The sequence below is a fragment of the Rana temporaria genome, chromosome 1 (genome assembly GCF_905171775.1).
Source record: "Rana temporaria chromosome 1, aRanTem1.1, whole genome shotgun sequence".
Taxonomy (NCBI): Eukaryota; Metazoa; Chordata; class Amphibia; order Anura; family Ranidae; genus Rana; species Rana temporaria.
In genome coordinates, this window is record NC_053489.1 from 35210326 (window position 1) to 35233624 (window position 23299).

The window sequence follows — 23299 nt, forward strand, 5'->3', positions numbered from 1 at the left end:
TTCAAACTTGCTCATCCATGTCTTTATGAACCTTGTTTTGTGCACTTTTCCAAATCAATTGGTGGAGGGGGGATTATGGTGTGGGGTTGTTTTTCAGGGGTTGGGTTGGCCCCTTAGTTCCAGTGAAGGGAACACTTACGGCGTCAGCATACCAAGACATTTTGGACAATTCCATGCTCCCAACTTTGTGGGAACAGTTTGGGAAAAGCCCCTTCCTGTTCCAACATGACTGCAGTACACCAGTGCACAAAGACAGTACACCTGTACACAAAGACAGTGTCACGGTCGCTACCGTGCCAAACGGGCAGCGAGGCGTGGTCGCTCCCCAGGTGGCTCTGGGTGGAATTGAACCCAGGACCTCCCCGTTGCTGCTCCGGGTCTTTGCCTCTGAGCCACTTCTCAGTTGATATTCTGCTTGCTGTCCGTCGGAGCCTGGTTCTGAACTATGTGCTGATTGCCTGTCTCTGGATCTCCCTACAATCTGCACTTGTCTATCCTGGTCCAGCTGAGGCAGGTTTCCTAATCAACCAGGGTATTAAGCCCTGCCTCACTATGAGGGATGTGTCAGTTGATTGTTCTCTGATTGTCCTGTCTGTGCCAACGGTTCCTGTGTTCCTGTGGTTGTCTTCAGCTACAAGACTGACCCCGGCTTCTGACCCTTTTGGCTTACGTACCCTGGAATGCTGCTGTCTCCTGCCCTTTGACCCCCGGCCTGTACTTTCGGACTTTCCCTGCCTTCTCCAGCCCTTGACCCACGGCTTGTGCCCCGGACTTGTCTTTGGTTCCTGTCTGCAAACCCTGAACTTTACGTCAGTAGTTACCTGACCCTCAGCTGTCATCAGTGTACCACGTCTGCTCAGGTACAAGACTGAACCCGGCTTCTGACCTTACTCTGAATTCTGGAAACCTGGGCCACTGCTATACTTGACTATCCTTGGCTAATCCCTATCAAGCCCCCGTGCACAGACTCACAGCCCAGGTAGTGTCTTACCTTATTACCGTGGGCTGTGTGTACCTGCAAGGGTGAGCTTACAAATCTGCAAAATGGACTCCACTCAAGGTAAGCCCTCACAGACAGTACACCAGTACACAAAGCAAGTTCCATAAAGACGTGGATGAGCGAGTTTGGGGCGGAGGAATGTGACTGTCCTGACCTCAACCCGATAAAACACCTTTGGGACAAATTAGAGTGGAGACTGCGAGACAGGCCTTCTTGTCTAGCTGCAAAGGGTGGGCCAACTCAATATTGAACCCTACGGACTAAGACTGGGGTGCAATTAAAGTTCATGTGCGTGTAAACCTGGTGTCACCTTTGGGATGAATAAGAGCGCAGACTACGAGCCAGGCCTTCTCGTCCAACATCAGCACCTGACCTCACAAATGTGCTCCTGGAAGAACGGTCAAACACCCTCCTAAACCTTGTAGACAGCCTTCCCAGAAGAGTTGAAGCTGTTATAGCTGCAAAGGGTGGGCCTACTCAATATTGAACCCTGCAGACTAAGGCCCCGTACACACGGGAGGATTTATCCGCGGATACGGTCCAGCGGACCGTTTCCACGGATAAATCCTCTCGAGGATTTGCGCGGATTTTGATGCGATGGAGTGTACTCACCATCGAATCGAAATCCGCGCCGAAATCCTCTGGCGATGACGTGTCGCGCCGTCGCCGCGTCATCATCGCGGCGACGGCGACGCAGTCATATAAGGAATTCCATGCATGCGTCGAATCATTACGACGCATGCGGGGGATCCCTTTGGACGGATTGATCCGGTGAGTCTATACAGACCAGCGGATCAATCCGTTGGGATGGATTCCAGCGGATAGATTTGAAGACATGTCTTCAAATATTTATCTGCTGGAAATCCATCGCATGGGAGAAAAATCCGCGGAAACAGATCCGCTGGAGTGTACACACCATAGGATCTATCCGCTGAAACCGATCCGCTGAGATTTTTCAGCGGATGGATTCTATGGTGTGTACGGGGCCTAAGGCCCCATACACACGATAGAATCCATCCGCTGAAAAATCCCAGCGAATGGGTTTCAGCGGATAGATCCTATGGTGTGTACACTCCAGCGGATCTGTTTCCGCGGATATTTATCCCATGCGATGGATTCCAGCAGATCAAATATTTGCTGACATGCTAAACAAATCTATCTGCTGGAATCCATCCCAACGGATGGATCCGCTGGTCTGTATAGACTCACCGGATCCATCCGTCCGAAGGGATCCCCCGCATGCGTCATAATGATTCGACGCATGCGTGGAATTCCTTATATGACAGCGTCGCGCATGTCGCCACGTCATAATCGCGGCGACGGCGCGACACGTCATCGCCAGAGGATTTCGGCGTGGATTTCAATGCGATGGTGAGTACACTCCATCGCATAGAAATCCGCTGAAATCCTCGAGAGGATTTATCCGCGGAAACGGTCCGCTGGACCGTATTCGCGGATAAATCCTCTCGTGTGTATGGGGCCTAAGACTGGGATGCATTTTAAAGTTCACGTGTGTGTGTAAAGGCAGGCGTCCCAATACTTTTGGTTATATTGTGTAGGTGACTGTCATGCAATCCAGCAGCTTGACCGCGTTGTAAAGTTTCCCATCTAGAAAATTCACCCTGCTTCAGAAAATCACTGAACTGCCTATCAAGTCTGCAGGAGACCTGATAGGCATAATGCCAGACATACTGAAAAATAGATGTTGGTTTTACATACACTTTAAAGTTGACCTGACTAATACCTTGGCGCATAGGTGTGCACAGCCTATAACAGAAGGGTGTGCACCCCAAAGCTTAAACACACATGCGTGTGTGTGTGTGTGTGTATGTATGTGTATATATATATATATATATATATATATATATATATATATATGGCAGAGGTTGGTGTCAGAACAGTGGACAGTGTCAGTAGGACAGAAATTGGTGTCAGTATTTTATTTTATTTTTTATTGTTTACAATTTAATATTTTTTATTCTTTTTTTTCCACAATCTTTTTTAGGCGCTTTATTGGGGGGCTTCAGTGAAATATCAGGGGTCTAAAAAGCCCTGATGTCCCACTTTTGGGACAGAGAAAGGGACTGAGGACAGAGATTCCCCTGTCCCTTTCTTTGCAGCCAAGCAGCGCGGCGGGGGGATCTGCGCAGCACAGGGTGATTAGGGTGTGCCCAGGCACACTTGCCACACCCTGTGTGCACGCTTTGGCGCATCCATATAGGTGACTGCCATGCAACCCAGCAGCTTCAGTACTTTTTGGAACACAGACCTGCTGGACTAAGTATGCAGATCAGGAGCCTTGACTCTACTATTATATTGCATTTTAGTTTTTCGGTTGCTTGAGGAAGGGGACATCGAGACACCCCGACAGCGTGTCCTAAAAAATTGTATGTTAGTGCGAATAAAAAAAAAGTATCACAGACAGAACTCAGTAGTTTCCGGTTGGTAATTTATTAAGCCAAAAACGGCCAACCTTCAAATTTTAACTGAAGCTTAGCGATGGCAGCCCTCCGAGCAGTGTTGCCAACCTACCAGTTTAAAATTTACTGGCGCAACACCTGAAATTTACTGGCGCAGCCACGTTTTTACTGGCATTTCACAAAAGTTACTAAATTACATTTTTAGGTGCAAATTTCAGTATTTAGGCTACAAACAAGTACCCTAGGCAAATAGCAATGTGATTTAAGGTAAAAAAACATATTTTTGTTATTTTCAATATTATAAGGCCAAATTATTTAGTCACATCACCCCCTGCCTCTATCCCCCTCTGCCACCAACACCCCCTGCCTTCACACCCCTCTTCGGTGCCACAATCTCCCTCTGCCTCCAATCTCCCCCTGCCTCCAATCTCCCCCTGCCTCCATTGCCCCCTGCCTCCATCCCCCTCTGCGGTGCCACCAACAACCCCTGTCTCCATCCCCCACCCTCTACGGAGCCAACATCCCCCCTCTGCGGTGCCACCAACACCCCCTGCCTTCAATCATCCCCTGCCACTAACATCCCCTGCCTCCAATCTCCCCCTGCCTCCAATCTACCCCTGCCTCCAATCTACCCCTGCCTCCATCCCCCTCTGCGGTGCCACCAACAACCCCTGTCTCCATCCCCCACCCTCTACGGTGCCAACATCCCCCTCTGTGGTGCCACCAACACCCCCTGCCTTCAATCACCCCCTGCCACTAACACCCCCTGCCTCCAATCTCCCCCTGCCTCCAATCTACCCCTGCCTCCATTGCCCCCTGCATCCATCCCCCTCTGCGGTGCCACCAACAACCCCTGTCTCCATCCCCCACCCTCTACGTTGCCAACATCCCCCTCTGCGGTGCCACCAACACCCCCTGCCTTCAAGAATCCCCTGCCACTAACACCCCCTGCCTCCATTGCCCCCTGCCTCCATTGCCCCCTGCCTCCAATCTCCCTCTGCCTCCAATCTCCCCCTGCCTCTATTTCCCCCTGCCTCCATCCCCCTCTGCGGTGCCACCAACAACCCCTGTCTCCATCCCCCACCCTCTACGGTGCCAACATCCCCCTCTGCGGTGCCACCAACACCCCCTGCCTTCAATCATCCCCTGCCACTAAAACCCCCTGCCTCCAATCTCCCCCTGCCTCCAGTCTACCCCTGCCTCCATCCCCCTCTGCGGTGCCACCAACAACCCCTCCCTCCATCCCCCACCCTCTACGGTGCCAACATCCCCCTCTGCGGTGCCACCAACACCCCCTGCCTTCAATCATCCCCTGCCACTAACACCCCCTGCCTCCAATCTCCCCCTGCCTCCAATCACCCCCTGCCTCCATCGTCCCCTGCCTCCATCCCCCTCTGCGGTGCCACCAACAACCCCTGTCTTCATCCCCCACCCTCTACGGTGCCAACATCCCCCTCTGCGGTGCCACCAACACCCCCTGCCTTCAATCATCCCCTGCCTCCAATCTCCCCCTGCCTCCAATCTACCCCTGCCTCCATTGACCCCTGCCACCATCCCCCTCTGCGGTGCCACCGCAGCCACCATCACCCCCTGCCTCCAATCTCCATGCGCAGTTCCAAGCCGAACCAATCTTTTTTACTATGCTATTTTTTGCTATTTTTACTGGCACATTCCTGCAACTACGGACATTTACGAACGGGGGGAAAAGGAGGTGCCCGTTTTTACGAACTGTCCGTGCGGGTGGCAACACTGCCTCCGATGTCTCCTAGTACAGGTTGCTTGTTGAACGACCAGTTTATTTTTTTGGGCATTCAATGCAAAAATAGAGAATGCAGAGAGCGATGATACACCAGTCCTATTTGAGTGTCCTGACCGCATAAAATCTGGCTACACCTGTTAATCTGCACCTTCTCATTGTCTCCGCTGTCATTTTTTTCTTTTAAAGAAGAGCCCTGGGATTGTACGATTTCTACAAACTGACTCACCCAGAAGTTGTCCTTGAAGAAAGCCCCTCTCATGGTGAATCTCTGTTGATTCTCAGCACCGCCAGGACCAGCTGCTAGTAACTCCACTGAAAGGGAAGTGAAATGTCAGCACAAGCTTGCAGAAAACCAAACTTTACTATCTGCCAAGAATAATGTAATAATTTGTTCCTCAATTGTCCTTCCTTCTTTACTATGCCCTGCCCCATTGAGTCCTACACGCTCAACCTGTGCTGGGCTATGCTGACAGCAACAGACACCGGTCACAGCAGAATCTGGCTACACAGTGACCCCTGCTGGTCAGTAGAGATATAACACCCCCATGCTATTGTCTTTTCAGGCTATTTGTTTCTATGCATGTTTTTATTATGTGGACTAACTATAGTAGGGTGACCAGACATCCCCAGTTTCAGGGGACAGTGCCATGATTGAGGACACTGTCCCCGGACCAAGTCTGTCCCTGGTTTTGTCCCCAGATTGGATTTAATAGGGGAAAGGGGCAATTTCAAAGACAGTCAGTGCTGAATTAAAATAAAAAAATTTGAATTACACCCCCCCCCCCCGCTCTGCCGTGCCTACTAGCATAGGGGGGTTGTATTTATCCCATTACCTGTGCCCCTTTCTGATGATCATGTTCTGGTCGGAGAGGAGGGAATATTTCTTCAGCTTCGCTCGCATGTTCTTCTGCCTTGGCTCAAATCCTGGCCAGTCACCTGCCTGCCTATCTCCTTGCCTTCCCTGGCGGAGTGATCTTCCTCCGCTCCCCATCCAGTAGTAGCCGGGGCCCGAAGAGTAAGACTCCTTTCACACTGAGGAGTTTTTCAGGCGGTACAGCGCTAAAAATAGCACTGCTATACCGCCTGAAAAACTCATTCACTGCCTACTCAATGTGAAAGCCAGTGGGTTTTCACACTGGGGCGATGCGCTGGCGGGAGAGAAAAAAATCTCCTGTCAGCGGAATCTTTGGAGCGGTGAGAGAAGCGGCGTGTATACCGCTCCTTCCCATTGAAAACAATGGGAAACCGCGGCAATACTGCCCGCAAGGCGCATTCCCGGCGGTATTAACCCTTTATCGGCCGCTAGCGGGGGTTAATACCGCACCGCTAGAGGCCGATTCCCGCGGCAATCCCGGCGGTATATCGCTGCTATTTTTAGCAGCGCTATACCGCCACCGCGCCTCCCGCCCCAGTCTGAAAGGGGCCTAAGACTTGAGAGGCTGTGAGGTGGGCGGCGATGGGCAGAAAGTGCTGATTGTTGCCATTACTAGTAAAGAAAAAATATGTCCCCGGATTTCATTTTAAAAATCTGGTCACCTTAAACTATAGGGTAGGGTGACCAGACAACCCCGGTTTCCAGGGACAGTCCCCGGATTGACCACACTGTCCCGGACCAAGTCTGTCCCCGGTTTTGATTGGATTTGAACAGGGGTCGGGGCAATTTCAAAGACAGTCAGTGCAGAATTAAAAAAAATCAATTACAAGCCCCCACTCCACCACTTGTACTAGCTTAGGGGGGTGTATTTTTTTTCCATTATCTGTGCCCCTTTCTGATGATCATGTGGTGGTCGGGAACGGAGGGAATATTTCTTCCGTTTCGGGTGCATGCCCATTCAGCTCCGCTCGCATGTTCTTCTGCCTTGGCTCAAGTCCCTGCCAGCCGCCTGCCTTCTTATCTCCTTGCCCTTCCTGGCGGAAGACAAGGCCAGAGAGTAAAGCCTTGTACACACGCTTGGTTTTCTCGGCAAGAACCAGCAAGAAAACTTCTGGCAGAGCTATACCGTGCGTGTGTACGAGGCTTTCAGGTTTCTCGTCAAGAAAACTGCCTAAAATCTCGACGAGAAAAAGAGAGAACCTGTGATTCTCGGCAGTGTTTTCCTGACGAGAAACCCGAGAGCGTGTATACTTACCTGTCGCCGTGGAAACCTGCGCATGCTCGAAATAACTTTGACGCATGCGCGGTAGCTTCCTACGCATAGGTAGGGTGCAGCAAGATGGCGGCGACGGCATCGAATGTAACGAGCGCATGCTCGTCGTACGCGATGACATCACCGTTTTCTTGCCTTTCAAAAGAACCACGGTTCTTTTGAAAGGAGTGTCTGTACACTCGGGCGGCAAGAGATTCTTGCCAAGAATCTCGTCAGGAAAAACAAGGCCCATAATGTATTTTCAAAAGGACATGTGGAAACAGGACTTGGGAGAAGGAAGACCACCGTGACCTTACAAGTGGGGGCTGTGAGTACAAGTGAAGGGAGGAGGCTGTTTGTGTACTGGGGGGGGCTGGCATATATACAGATGAGGGGGGCAGCTGAGTACATACAGGTATGATCAGTGAAGGGGGGGTGCCAGATATAGGAAAGATCATATCATCTGTCCTGTCCTGTATGCAGCTATATACACCCATCTTCCTTCCTGTATTCCTCCATCATCACTGACTGCAGATATACATAAGCTGTCCTGTATATAGAGCTGTATATACCCACCTTCCTTCCTCTTTATACCAATACCATCCACCCCTTTCTATATACACATACTGTAAAACCCTCTGTATTGTACATTTGATCAGCACAGTGAGGCTGCATATCATGGGCACATGCCTGCGCTTTATGGGATAATGACTAATCCCCTCCCCTTCATGACATTGTCAAAGAAGCGGAGCATACGTGACCGGAAAATTATGCCCCCCCCCTGGAAAAAGTTCTGCGGACGCTCATGCCACTATGCAATAGCATTGGTCAAGTGACAGATACTCTTTATGGAGACATTGAGTCTAATAGACCCCAAAGTCTCCCCTGCCCATCACATCATCTAACCAAGCACAGATCAGCTTGGTTAGAGGTGTCCCCTGGCTATACTGGCCAGGAAACGGTGCCTCTGAACCCAAAAAAAAAAAAAAAAAAAAACCTCCAGCGGTGAGAAATCCACTCGATCCCGGCATCCTGCGTTGTCCTGATCCTGCGACGGCTGCGGGTGATCTCCAGCGATGAGAAGATCCAGCGTCGGGTGATCTCCGCTCCGGCGATGAGATGCGGCGCAGCAGCATCCCCGACCTCCTCTCAGCGCTGGACACAGCCCAGCGAATGATGCGCTGAAGCTGTGACATTTCTTATATAGAGGAGGCAGGGCCACCCGTCACGTGACCCCGCCCTCTCTGACGTACCCTCTGCTACATCACTGGGGAAGCCCAGAAAGAGGGAAGCCGGGCTTACCCAGTGACGTAGCAGAGGGTACGTCAGAGGGGACGGGGTCACGTGACGGGTGGCTCTGCCTCCTCTATATAAGTAATGTCACAGCTGCAGCGTGTAATTCGCTAGGCTGTGTCCAGCGCTGAGAGGAGGTCGGGGATGCTGCTGCGCCGGATGGATGGATCTTCTCAGCGCTGGAGCGGAGATCACCCGACGCAGAATCTTCTCATCGCTGGAGATCACCCGCAGCCGTCGCAGGATCAGGACAACGCAGGAAGCCGGGAACGAGTGGATTTCTCACCGCTGGAGGTTTTTTTTTTTTTTTTAATAAAGGACTTTATTCAATGGTGTCAGTGTGTTTTTTTACAATACTTTACACATCCTTCGTGAAATGGTAGGGGTAACAGAGATCAACTAATTCACATGTCAAGCAACAAAGAAGGTTCTTCAGTAAAGCAAAGTACATGGAAGGTACAAGGGGGAGTGGGGGTGTAACCCCGGTGAGCTATAGACACTGGAGTTTTGAGCCCGAACCCGAGATGAGCTGTGTCAAAATAGAATTAGGGGTGAGGGCCCAAGGAGCTGGGGACCCATGGGGATGCCAAGTTCCTATGCTGGTACGGACATTGGGGTGGGGGTCGAGTCCACTCCACCAGAGAAAATTTGATCACACCACGACCAATCCCATAATCACAGCGTTTCCCCAACCCTCAATCCAGAGTGAGCCACCTCTCCTTAATCCATGCCGCTCAGATTTTGTCGAATTCCTTGGGGCAATTGCGACCTAGATAAGTTAATTTGTAGAGTGGTAGGGCTGTGTCAATTAGGATTCTCCACTGTTGCACCGTTGGGGGAGTGGGGTCATTCCATTGTTGGAGGACCGCTTTGCGTGCATAAAAGGCTGCGTAGAACACAAATGTTTTTTTAGCCTGCGTTGTCTCCAGTGTGTCCACGATACCCAGCAGCTTGGTATCGGGTCGCAAGGGACTCTTATTCCGCCTATTGAGTTGATATCGTCCACCACCATCCTCCAGAAAATTTGGAGAAGTAGGCAAGACCATACAACATGGAAGAAGGAGCCCGTCTCTATGGCACATTTAGGGCATAGGGCACTCTTGTTGGGGTACATTCTGGCTAGTCACTCTGGGGAGTAGTATGCCCGATGAAGGAACCTAAGCTGGGTGAACCTATCCCTCACAGAGATCATGAGGGAGGTATTGCTGAACACCCTCCTCCCAATCATCATCAGCGAGAGCAGGTATATCCATCTGCCTGCCATCTTGAGAACAACCAGGAAACTACAGAGGTATCCAGGCCAATCAATTCGGCATAAAGGGCTGACAGGGGCTTTAGGTCTTCAGCCAGAGCCAGCATGCACTCAATCTCATTAGCTTCCAGCGTAATAGAGTGAGGGAACTGGGTCCGATATGCATGGTGGAGCTGGATGTACCTGAAGAACATAAAATTAGGCAGTCCACGCTCTCCCTTAAGGCCATTAAATGTCCGCCGCTCATTTGCTGAGACAATATCCACCAGTTCTGATACCATAACGGGCCCATATGACAGGGTCCGGAATGGTCTTGAAGTGCGGCAGTCTCGGGTTCCACCACAAAGGGGTGCGGGAGACCAACAGTTGAGTTTCTCTACCTTGGCCCTCACCATGTCCCAGACCCTCAGCGTGACCCGCATGGATGGGGTAACGTTTGAGCTAGATCTGAGACCTCTGTATATCAAGTTCCAGAGTTCGGAGTAAGAGCCTAGCAATGTCGCCTCTAGCGTAGCCGCAGGATTGGCTGGCTCCTCAGAGAACCACCAATGGACTGTCACAAGGACCACAGCCCATTAGTACCGGACTAAACAAGGCATCGCTAGGTCCCCCAGCGAAACCGGAAGTTGGAGAGTGGACAGTGCTACCCTGGGGGTACTCCCATTCCACACAAAGGAGATAAGCAAGCTGTTCAATTTCTGAAAGAACAGACGTGGAATGGGGACTGGGGTTTGTCTAAACAAGTAGAGGAACTTGGGGAGTACAGACATTTTAATAAGATTGACCCTGCCGACAGGAGTGAGGGGCAAAGTTTTCCAGGCAGCATAGAGTCAGGGAGGACAGAACCGGTTCTAAGTTAAGGAGGTAAAAATAGAGAAATGTCTCTATGAATAACCACCCCCAAATATTTAAAGTGGGAGACTTTTAGCAGCGGTGTGTCAATAGGTAGCCTGTCATCAGAGTGCAGGGCAGACAGGATGGACTTCCCCAGTCAACTCAAACACCCGAGTATCTGCTGAAGGTGTCAATAAGTAGGAGAGCCTCCCTCAGTGAGGTAGTAGAATTTCTAAGATACAGAAGGGTGTCATCAGCATAAAGGGAGATCTTTTCTTTCACAGGACCTATGTTAATACCCCTGACCACAGGTGCAGAGCGTAGGAGTATCACCAAGGGCTCTATGGCTAGCGAAATAAGCGCTGGGGAGAGGGGGCAACCCTGCCTTGCCCCCCTGTGCAGGCAAAAGGAAGGTGAGAGGACCGATCCGGTGCGCACTCTAGCCTTCGGGCGGTATAAAGGGCTTTCACCCATGAAATAAACCTAGGGCCGAATCCAAAACGGATATACCCACTCAACCTAATCAAATGCTTTTTCAGCATCTAGGGAGACCACTGCATATGAGGGGGCAAGGTATTTGTCAGAGCCCAGAACTGTGTACAGCCTCCGCAAGTTAATGTCCGTACCTGGCATAAAACCAGATCCTCGTGGACCAGGGTGAGGATAACTTCATTCAATCTCCGAGCCAAGACCTTAGTGAGAATCTTGGCGTCTGCGTTAAGCAGTGAGATCGATCAGTAGAAAGTACACAGCTCGGGATCCTCACCCGGCTTAGGTATAACTACTATGACTGCCGCCGCCATAGAAGCTGGGAGTGTCCCCTCTTTCAAGGTCTTAACTATCATATCATGATGCTGGGTGTCAGTTGTTGTCCATATTGCTTATAAAATTCTGGGGGGATCCCATCCGCACCCGGGGTCTTTCCTGCCTGGATGTCGCCCATAGCCTGCTGGACCTCTTCCACAGTTATGAAGCCGTCAAGGTGTTCACGGGCCGTGTCAGAGTGTGGGGAAGGTAATCTGATCTAGGAAAGAAGTAAGCTCTCCCTCAGAGTAGTCTACCCTGAAGGAGCAGAGGCCGCTGTAGTAGGAGGCGAATCGTGCATTTATGGCCAGGGGGTCAACCACCAAGGCACCAGTAGTATCGCGAATCCGGGCGATGGAGGATAGTGGCTGCTGCTCCTTGGCCAACCATGCCGGGAGCCGCCCGGTCTTACCACCCTGTTCAAAAATACGCTGCGTCTGTGCAAGAAGCTGCGTTTTTGCTTTGGAGACCCTGAGAAGCATCACCTCCCGATATGCGGCTTGCATATCTAAGTAGGTTATCAGGTTTTGGGACAACACGTGCTGGGACTCCAGAGTTTAGGCTGCAGCTTCAGCCTCTGCAAGAGTGACGGGTGCGCACTGCCTGGCACTAGAGATGGAGGATTGGTAGGAGCCCCCAATATAGGGCTTGAATGCATCCCATGTATTAACTGCAGCAGTGCCTGCATTCGTCAGCCAGAAGTCATTTATGCAAGTTGAAATTTCAGCCTTGCTATTTTGCACCTGATATTTTGTATTGCTGGAACATTGTCATATGTTTCTAGTATATGTCCTGCCGAAGCGAGGACTGTCATATGTTTCTAACTTGCTCCTTAGTGTACGCATCCCTCGTGGTTCGCTGGGCGCCAATTTCTGGCTACTACCGTCGTGCGGCGAGGAATGGGTTCCACCAGCCATACACTTCACGCTTTCTCATGTCTAAACTGCATTTGGTATCGTGGAATGTACAGGGGCTTAACTCAAAAGTAAAAAGATCGTTAATGTTTAAATATTTGGCACGTCATAATCCGCATGTGATCCTACTCCAGGAAACCCACCTCCAGGGCTCTAGAGTAATGGCCCTTAAGCAGGCAAAAATAGCTCATGCTCTCCACTTGCTTATATGCTCCGCCCCCCTTCACTAAAATGTTCTTTGAGCGGGTAATGAATTCACATTGGCGATAGCAGAGGGTCCCTTATTTATAGCGGGTGACTAGAATACAGTATTGGATAATTCCATGGATAGATTGCGTTGCTCTACATTACGCCCCACCCCCTTGGGCTCCTTTCTAACTCAATTTGATTTGGTGGAGGCCTGGAGGTGGAAGCATGCGGATGGTATCCCACGGTACTCTATCCCGTATTGATTTATGTTTGGTCTCATCGGATCTGCTTAATTTGGTGACTGAGGTCAAGTAACTCCCTAGGGCGGTGTCTGATCATTCCCCTTTTCTGGTGGACCTCGCCCTCCTCCTATCAAGTTTGGCGGCTGAGCCCGTTATGGTTGGCGGATCAGGTTGTGGTGAACCAGTGTATGACAGAGATGGGATCCTACTGGGTAACGAACAGACAGAGCGCCTCAGTTCCGGTGGTGTGGGATGCCTTTAAGGCCACTACATGCGGCTCTTTTGCTGCGGCCATTAGTCAGACGCGCAAGGCCTCTCTGTCAAGACTGATGGAGGCAGAGGCCGCATATTCTGCGACCCCCTCTCCTGAGACACATGCCGCCTGGAAGCATGGGGCCAGGGAACTGGACCTGGTGCTTTTGGAGCGTACTCAGAAGAAGCTGCTGTATCAGAATCAGCGGATCTTTGAGTTTGGGGATAAAAACAGTCACCAACTGGCGTATCTCTCCAGACCGGACTACCAGCCTTGTAACATACCTAGGATTAAGGATTCCGGGGGAATTGTAGTAGAACAGAATAAGGAGATCATGGAGGCCTTTGTCACATTTTATTCCTCCCTTTATGCTACTAGAGCACATTACATGATTGTGGAATTGGATGACTATCTCTCTGAAATCTCACTGCCTAGGCTTCAGACCCAACAGGTGACGCTCCTCTGACGGCTGAGGAAATTGGGGAGGCTATCCAATCCTTTGCCAGAAACAAAACACAGGGATTGGATGGTTTCCCCATCGAGTTGTATATGCAATACAAGGATCTGCTTGTGCCTCATCTGAGTAGGGTGTATGATTTTGCTATCAGAACGAGACAGCTGCCGCCTTTTATGTCAGAGGCACTGATTGTCCTCATTCCTAAGCCACATAAGGACCACCTCCTTTGTGAATCTTACAGGCCGATCTCACTCATCAATTCGGACGTCAAAATTTGGGCGAAGGTGCTCGCCCGGCGACTGAACACGGTCATTACTACCATTATTGGCGCAGACCAAACTGGGTTCATCCCGGGGCGATCGACCTCCATCAATCAACGTAGATTATTCACCAATCTGCAGGCCATCCATGAAGAGATGGGGTCCAGGGCCGTTCTGTCTTTAGATGCACATAAAGGCATTCAACTCGGTCGAATGGCCTTACCTGCTGGAGAAGTTTGGATTCGGCGGAACCTTCATCAGGTGGGTGCAACTGCTGTACTCGAAGCCCACTGCTATACTTAGAGTGAATGCAGCCATATCTGATCCCTTTCTGATAAAGAGAGGCACTAGACAGGGGTGTCCTCTGTCGCTGCTGCTCATAGAACCTCTGGCAGCGCTGGTGAGATCTTGCGGGACAGTCGCAGGATTGACGGTTGGGGGGTCTAGGGGAGAAGGTCTCTTTATGCTGATGACATGTTTATATACTTGTCAGACCCCCAGTCGTCCCTCTCCACCCTGCTGGAGCTCATTGGGAGGTTTGGTCACTTTTCCATCAGTACATTTTGTTTATGATTGACCAGGCGACATCGGTCCGGTTGCCACCCTCTTGCCCACTGCAGATGGTCAGTTCTTTGCGATACTTAGGAGTCATGGTACAACACCCCATGGCCTTTTACATTAAAACAAATTTAGATCCCCTCATAGGGCGCATGAAAACCACCTTCAAAACCTGGGCTAATCTTCCACTTACACTGCTGGGTAGGATAAATACGATTTCTGTATGTTTTGGGTAATTTGCCAGTGTATGTCACCAAAAAAAGGGATTTTTATTAACAGCTTACCTGTAAAATCCTTTTCTTGTAGTACATCACGGGACACAGAGCAGCATAGCCATTACATATGGGTTATATAGTGTACCTTCAGGTGATGGACACTGGCACTCTCCGACAGGAAGTTCCCTCTCTATATAACCCCCACCCATAGTGGGAGTACCTCAGTTTTGTAGCAAGCAATGTGCATCCCAAAATTCCCCATAAGAGGGGTGGGAGCTCTGTGTCCCGTGATGTACTACAAGAAAAGGATTTTACAGGTAAGCTGTTAATAAAAATCCCTTTTTCTTTATCGTACATCACGGGACACAGAGCAGCATAGCCATTACATATGGGATGTCCCCAAGCAATGCTCCATGAGGGGAGGGAGACAACCAGAAAAAACCAAACAAGAGGTGCCACCGGACAATAGGAGATTAAACTGCGGCCCGCAGTACCGCCTGCCCAAAGGCTGAATCAGCGTTCCTCCTAACGTCCATTTGATAAAATTTTGCAAATGTGTGGACAGATGACCAGGTTGCTGCCCTGCAGACCTGAGCCATAGGGACCTGGTGATACGCTGCCCAAGAGGCACTTATAGCTCTAGTGGAATGAGCCTTAACCGATAAGGGTGGACTCTTCCCCTTCAGGCCATAGGCCTGAATAATCGTCTGCCTAATCCACTTAGCAATAGTGGCCTTAGACGCTGCCTGGCCCTTCTTGGGCCCTTCCGGCAGAATGAATAAGACGTCCGTCTTACGAATCTGGGCTGTAGCTTCCAAGTAAATCTTTACAGCTCTAACTACATCCAAGGAATGTAGTAACCTCTCTTCCTTAGAAGAAGGCTTTGGAAAAAATGATGGAAGAATCACATCTTGATTAAGGTGAAAATTTGATACCACCTTAGGCAGGAAGGACGGAAGCGGCCGCAAAACGACCCTGTCCTTATGCAATAACAAATAAGGTGCCTTACATGACAAGGCTGCCAACTCCGACACCCTTCTGGCGGATGCCATGGCCACCAGAAACACTAGTTTCCTAGTCAAAAGGACCAAAGGAATCACGGACAAGGGCTCAAAGGGCTGCCTTTGCAAGGCCGATAGAACCAAATTTAGATCCCAAGGATACAGGGGAGCTTTAATCGGGGGATTCACCCGAATAACACCTTGTAAAAAGGATTTCATTAAGGAATGGGCAGCCAACGATCTCTGGAAGAAGACCGACAAGGCAGACACCTGCCCCTTGATTGTGCCGACCGCCAAACCTTTTTCCACTCCCAACTGTAAAAACTCCAGGATTCTCCCAATAGTATATTTGCGGGGATCCCATTTCCTGGTTTCACACCAGGTAATATAGGCCTTCCACACCCTATAGTATATTAACCTGGAAACTGGTTTTCTTGCGTTTATAAGGGTAGAAACGACCTGCCCTGAAAGGCCTCTGTTTCTGAGAATCAGGGACTCAGCCGCCAGGCCGTTAAATTTAGGGCCTGTAAGGCAGGGTGGTAGAATGGCCCTTGTGAGAGGAGGTCCGGACGTAGAGGGAGGACCCAAGGCTCCTCTACGGTCATCCTTTTTATCAAGGAGTACCAAGGTCTTCGGGGCCACGCTGGGGCCACTAGAATCGCTGGCTTGCGTTCCCTTTGAATTCTGTGAAGAAGACGGGGTAGCATCCGTATTGGAGGGAAGGCATAGATCAGCGCAAACTGATGCCAAGGACACACCAAGGCATCTGTCCCGCAGGCCAATGGATCCCTCGTTCGAGAGACAAAGTTTGCTACTTTGGCATTGAATCTGGACGCCATAATGTCCACCTCCGGAGTACCCCACTTCCGGCAAATGACCTGGAACACTTCGGGATGGAGGGACCACTCCCCTGGGGACATCTGTTGGCGGCTGAGGAAGTCCGCTTGCCAATTGTCCACCCCGGGGATAAAGATAGCTGAGATGCAGGGGACATGGGCTTCTGCCCATGAAAAGATCCGATCTACCTCCCTTTGGGCTGCCTGACTCCTGGTGCCACCCTGGTGGTTTATATAAGCTACGGCAGTGGCATTGTCGGATTGTACCCTTACTGGGGAGCCCTGCAGACCCTCCGTCCAGCCCAAAAGAGCCAACCGAGCTGCTCGGATCTCTAAGACATTTATGGGTAGGGCTGATTCTGCCCTTGACCATTTCCCCTGTAGGGTTAAATCGTCTAGGACTGCACCCCAACCTGATAGGCTGGCGTCCGTGGTTACTATCCTCCATGAGGGGGGATTGAACGATCTTCCTTTCAGAAGATTTTTTGTGACTAGCCACCAACACAGGCTCTGCCTTACCGCATAGGGAAGGGAAATGGGAAGATCCAAGGCCTGGAGTCTTTTGTCCCAGGCCGCGAGAATTGCTCTCTGTAGCCTCCGAGAATGGATCTGGGCATAGGGCACTGCCTCGAAGGTGGCCACTAGCTTTCCCAACAGGCGCATGCAGAGGCGTATAGATGGCCTTGTGCTGCTTAGGACTATGTGGATTAACTCCCTTATCGAGTCCACTCTGGACTGGGGCAGGAAGATCCGTTGTTGTCTTGTATCTAAAATCAGACCTAGATACTCCAACCTTCTTGTGGGCTGTAAAGCCGATTTGTCCCGGTTTAGGACCCAACCCAGGGACTCTAGGCAGTTTACTGCTAGCAACACTGCCCGATTTAGACCGGCCGCTGAGTGGTCGATTACCAGAAGATCGTCTAGGTAGGCCATGATCAGAATGCCCTGTTCCCTTAGGATGGCTAACACGGGGGCCAGGATCTTCGTAAAAACCCGAGGGGCCGTGGCTAGTCCGAACGGAAGAGCCACGAACTGATAATGCCGATAGTTTAGGGCAAAACGCAGATACCTGTAATGGCCTGGGAAAATCGGAACGTGCAGGTATGCGTCCTTTATATCGATGGAGGCCAAGAACTCCTTTCCTTGGAGGGCGGCCACCACCGAACGAATGGACTCCATTCGAAAAGACCGGACTCTTAAAAAGCGGTTTAATAACTTTAGGTCCAGAATAGGCCTGACGTCGCCGTTTGGCTTCGGGACAACGAAGAGGTTTGAGTAAAACCCTTGTCCTTGCTCCCCTGCTGGTACTTCCATAATCACCCCTTGAGACAGGAGTCGCTCTAGGGCGGACAGAAGCGATGCCTGTCTCTGAGGGTCGCCTGGAAGTCTTGACATTTGAAAGTGAGGAGGGGGGAACTCCCGAAACTCCAGCTTGTACCCCTGAGTTACTGAGGACAGAACCCATTGGTCGGTAACTTGGGCCCCCCACAACTCCGAGAACAACCGGAGTCTTCCCCCCACTCGAGAGAGTGGGGGCGCCCCTTCACAAGGCTGCCTTAGGGGCAGCCTTAACCGGCTTACGGTTCCACGGTCTCTTGTTCCCTGCAGCTTGCCCCTGGGGCCTGTTTGCAGCTGCGCGTCCAGGCCGTCGATACTGCCTAGAGAATGAGGGCCCTGGAACTGGAGAGGTTGGGCGCTTAAAAGAGGGACCTCGGAACCTTTTCTTAACCGGCAAAAGGGTGCTCTTACCACTAGAGATCTTTTGAATATATTTGTCAAGATCTTCTCCAAACAATCTCTCTCCTTGAAAGGAGAATCCTGTAAGGAGTTTTTTGCAGGGGGTTTCTGCAGACCAGTTCTTTAACCAAAGTAATCTTCTCATGTGGACCAAATACAGGGATAGGCGGGACGCCTGTTGGATTGAATCCTTGATAGCGTCTACCGCGAAACATAAGGCTCTAGGTAGATCGGCTAAGTCCTGAGCCTGTTGAGCCGGGAGGTCCTTTAGGGCCTGCTTGGCCTGGTCTTTTAAAGCCTGGCAGACGCCAATGGCAGCTACAGCTGGCTGGACCACTGCCCCCGCCGTGGAAAAGGATGCCTTTAGTAAGGTCTCAAGCCTTTTATCCACAGGATCTTTGAACATGTGAATATTGTCCACTGGACATGTTAAAGCTTTATTGACACATGATATGGCTGCGTCAACAGTGGGGACAGCCCATTTTTTTGAAAACTCCTCCTCTAAAGGGTACATAACTGTGAACCTTTTAGGAGGCAAAAAAATCCTGTCTGGCTTAACCCAGTCCTGAAATATCAGGTCCTTTAACAAAGGATGGACCGGGAACACCAGGTTGGCTTGGGGCGCTTTTAGGGAGCCCAATGAGGACACAGCGGAGGCCAGAGGCTGAGGCAAAGGCATTTTAAAAGCTGACCGCACCATATCCGTTAAGGACTGAACCCACAATTTTTCTGCGTGAGAAGCTGAAAAAGGTTCTTCTATAGTAGAATCTTCAGAACCCAAATGGTCCAGATGATCCTCAGCCTGGTCTCCTGTATCTTCCAATTCCTCAGTGGAAAGGACATCTTCCTCAGGAGATTCAAACCTGGGAGACGGGGACCTAGCCCGCTTCTTCCCGGATAAAGAGGCCGTAATAAGAGCGGCCATCCTCTTTTCAAATCCACCCAAGGTGGAGGCTAACATCTCTTCCGTGACATAGGAAGGAGTTGGTTGAATAGGGCCCGCCATAGCACCTAGCAACCCCGATGGCTCACCCAGGGCAGCAACCTCCGGATCCTCCGGGGAGGTAGGGGCAGGTGGATTCTGGGAAATATCCTCCGAGCCCGATGGGGAACCCTTCGGCTTTTTAACACCTTTAGCATTTTTAGCGTTCCCTGCACCCTTAGGAGCCATAATAACAAATCTGAGATACTCCGCTAATATACAACTAACTGTAATAGCTGGAGAAAAACACACATTTAAATAAATGAGGAAAAAAATTTAGGCTAGGGTAATGTTAGACAGAAACTAAACTTCCCAAAACCTAACAAGAGATAGCAATATTGAGCCCCAAGGGCTTAATCATATCCTAAAATTGCTTCCCTTAATGCTGGGCTAAGAGAGTACCAAATACTAAGTACTCTGACTGCTACTTAGTACACCGGCTTTTCAGAGAAAATATGAGCTTAAACAGCTCTTTAGCAAGGTGTGTACAAAAAAACGGCCACTAGGTGTCACTGTGTCAGCATAACATAGGCAAACCTATCCTGCTCAGCTCAGCATCGCTGCTCCGTGTCCCTTCACAGCCTTCAGCAAACTGACAGGCTAAATAGAGTTTTTCCCTCTGATGTACAGAGGGGAGGGAACTCCCTGGGCGTCCCCCGCCCCTCCACGCGGCGTCGGCGCCTATAACAGTGCGCGCGCGCGCGCTCCCGACGCCGCTCAGGAAGCAGGAAGCAGAATCCATGTGGGGAGAGGAGCCCGGGAGCTGCTGGAGACACACAGACATCAGGAAGTAAGTAATTTAAACCTGACATGCTCCCTTTACATTTCATGGAGCAAAACACCTTGTAGCAGCAGTCTATTAGCCCAGCCAGAGGAACAGTATACCTGGGTGTTTGAGCCATCCAGTCATGCAGACTTTGTGGTTTCTCTTTTAGCCCATGCACAGAGGCATAAAAAAGGCTTTTCCCCAGAGTCCCCTGTGGGGAGCCCACTGACAAACCAAGTTCCGTAGGCCCCCCACTTACCTTTCCACGCCGCAGGGTATTGCTCATGCAAGAGGCCCAATCTTCCCCCTTCACCATGGGTATGGTCATAGACCTTCAGGGACCGGGGTCCAAGTCAGGAACACCACACACCTGGACCTATACAGCACTACTGGCAGCAGGTATTCATAGGTTAAAAAACCCAGTCCTGGAACCCAGAGTCCAGCCCTCCAAGGAGAGGCATTATAGGCAAAACCCCATCCACGAATTGGGGCCCGGGTACCGTCCACTTTGGCTATGAAGCACCTTGGACGGATCCGGTCGGCTGGCCCTGGTCCCAAGGACAAACTGCAGGCACAACCTTCAACGTGCACCAACACCTAAGACACTGGCGAAAAAACTGAGGTACTCCCACTATGGGTGGGGGTTATATAGGGAGGGAACTTCCTGTCGGAGAGTGCCAGTGTCCATCACCTGAAGGTACACTATATAACCCATATGTAATGGCTATGCTGCTCTGTGTCCCGTGATGTACGATAAAGAAATAAATTTAAAGAGAGACTCCATCCTCACCTTTTTGTGTGGGGGGGCGTTCAGGATTGCCAAGGACACCCTTCAATTACCAGTACTGGAGGGCGGATTGGCCCTCCCCTTCCTCCAAACTTATTATATTGCCTCACAATTGGTCCATGCACATTGGTGGTTTTCCCCTAAAGCCAACAATGCAGCCACAGCATTTGAGGCAGCCATTCTTACCTCTTATGTATCCCTGCAAAATGTAATTTATCGTTTGTCCCTGGGTGGGGACGAGTATTATGGGAATGACTTTGCGGATTTTTAAACTCACTAAATTTCAAATTCCCCCCAGCGGCAATACATACTCACCGAACACTCCACTATGGGAGAATCCGAAGCTTACAGAATTATGTAGAGTGGATGGGGGGATATTGGTCGAGAAGGGGGGGGGGGTGAAAGCTATTGCGCCTCTGTTCTTGGGCAATGTGTTTTGTCCTTTTGAGGAATTTCATAGAGATTATAATCTACCACGCACAGCTTATTTTTTTTTACCTACAGATACGCCACACTGCAGCAACGAAGTTGGGCCTTAGTAACATAGCAATCATTCCAGCGGGGAGAGCTGGACGACTGACTCCTCTCACGCCAAGCTAGTCTCCACATATTATGGTCTCTCCTGCACACTATGACTCAAAGGCAAAGCGACTGCTAGCTGGAGAGCTGACATCCCTGAGTTGACGGAGGACATCCGGCAAGCGGTATTGCCCCTCCAGGTCCCCTCTGTCATTTCTTCCCGTGACAAGGTAATACAGACCAAACTGTTGTACAGATCTTATTTCACACCATGCTTATTGTTTTAAGCAAACAGAATCCCATCAGCGACATGCTCCCGATGCTGTGCGGCTGATGGCACTTTTTTCATTTAATGTGGGAGTGTGCTCCGATTAAAAAGTTCTGGTCGGAGGTCACGGCCTTCATTAGCTTGCTAACGCAGATACCCAATATATGCAACCCCGAGGTGTTTACTGGGCTATATTGATGATGAAAGTAGATCTAAGATTACGCAAACCTTCCTGCGGATAGTACTGTTCTATGCTAAGAAGTCCATAACCTTCCATTGGAAGTCTCCATCCTTACCTACAATTGCCTTCTGGCTCACAATCAATCATGCTGTACAAGTTGACTTATGAGGCCAGAGGGTGTCCAATTTATATAAAAAAAAAAATTCGGGGCTCTTGGGTTGGTTCCGAGAGCACCATACCACCTGCTCCTTGAACTTTGACTGATACCTATGCCCATTGAGTAGACCAGAGTGAGTAAATTGATTTATTGGTTCTCTCCCCCTATGTTCTATGACTCTGCTCAATGTGTACCAGCTACCAGAGTTGCAAAACAAACAAGCCTATAGCTCTAGTTTGGGGGAAGTAGTGGGAGAGCTGTCGCTTTAAGCCGATAGCTTAAGTGCTACTTTAATAAATATTTAGAAACAACCAGCACTTCCATTGAAGAGTATGCAAAGAAAAAAAAAGTTAGATATTGCCGCTCAACAGGCATTAGATGCAGCAGCAATTCATTTTGAAAGCTTTTTTGCAACTGGCGATTCACCCCATCTGTCCTATGAGGAATATTCTCACTTCACTGTACAGTATTGTAATCCTAGGACGGAGTGCACCACAGGACAGCACCTAATCTTACATGTTCAAGTCAGGTCCAATGTTTGAACAGGTAAATATACAGTACCCATAAGGGCACTTCACAGGCAGGCGTCAGCGGTAAGGTGCTTTTATTTTTAGCATTTTATCAGTGCTTTTCACCCCCTAATGCCCAAAAAAAAAAAAAAAAAAAAAAAAGGTTAAAAGCGCTGCCTGTTGACTTCAATGGGCAAGGGTGCTGTAGGAGCAGTGTAGGTTTTTCAGGCACTTTTGGGCTAAATAACCCCTGTAAAGCAACTGAAAAGGCCTCCCCGCAGCCCCAGTGCTTTCACACTGGAGAGGTGTGCTTGCAGCACAGGAGGTGGGTTAAAGTCCTGCAAGCAGCATCTTTAGGGCGTTGGAGGAGCAGCATATACACCGCTCCTAAAATATCCCTGCCTTTGAAATCAATGGCCAGCACTTCAGCAGCGGCGATTTGCGGATGCTTTTAACCCTTTCGGCCGCTAGCTGATGTTAAAAGAACCTTGGCAGTGGGCGAAAGGCATAGCTAAAACTAGTGGCACTTTAACATGCCACCACCCCCAGTGCCAGAACTTCAGAGTGCATGTACCAGTGATGCAACTGGCTGCATCCAGGGTGAATATCTCCTAAACTGTGCACGTTTAGATTTTGATACTTACCTACAAGCAAGCCTCATAGGCTTACCTGGAAGTAAAAATGTCCAAGTGGGGGTTTACTTACCTGCAGGCAACCCCCAGATACTTCTCAGCCTCATCATACAAGGAACAGGTTTGGCTTAGCACTGCCAGACATCAGGAAGGGATTTAGACTATATTGCGGTTACTGGTAGCCAGAGCAGAACTGTACTTTGAAACGACACGTCAAAAGGCAGACCAGTGGTACATAGGAGAATTAAAAACCAACCTTCTAGATGGCAGGGGAAAGGTTTACAGTCTGTCCTATTTGGCAAAATGTCCCCTAAGCTCCCGTCAGCCAAACAAAAACAGAGGCCACAA

At 50.2% G+C, this 23299-nt stretch overlaps 1 protein-coding gene across 2 annotated transcripts in view; it reads right to left on the minus strand.

Annotated features, from left to right (window-relative positions):
* Window positions 1-5589, minus strand: part of PSTPIP2 (proline-serine-threonine phosphatase interacting protein 2) — a 172721-nt gene extending 167132 nt beyond the window's left edge. The window contains exon 1 of one of the 2 annotated variants that reach the window (XM_040336265.1): window positions 5406-5589. In XM_040336265.1, the coding sequence (XP_040192199.1) occupies window positions 5406-5438 (33 nt within the window). In that variant the 5' untranslated portion in view covers window positions 5439-5589. The remainder of the gene's footprint in view (window positions 1-5405) is intronic. The other variant, XM_040336257.1, reaches the window with a different exon arrangement.
* Between the last annotated feature and the right edge of the window lie 17710 nt (window positions 5590-23299).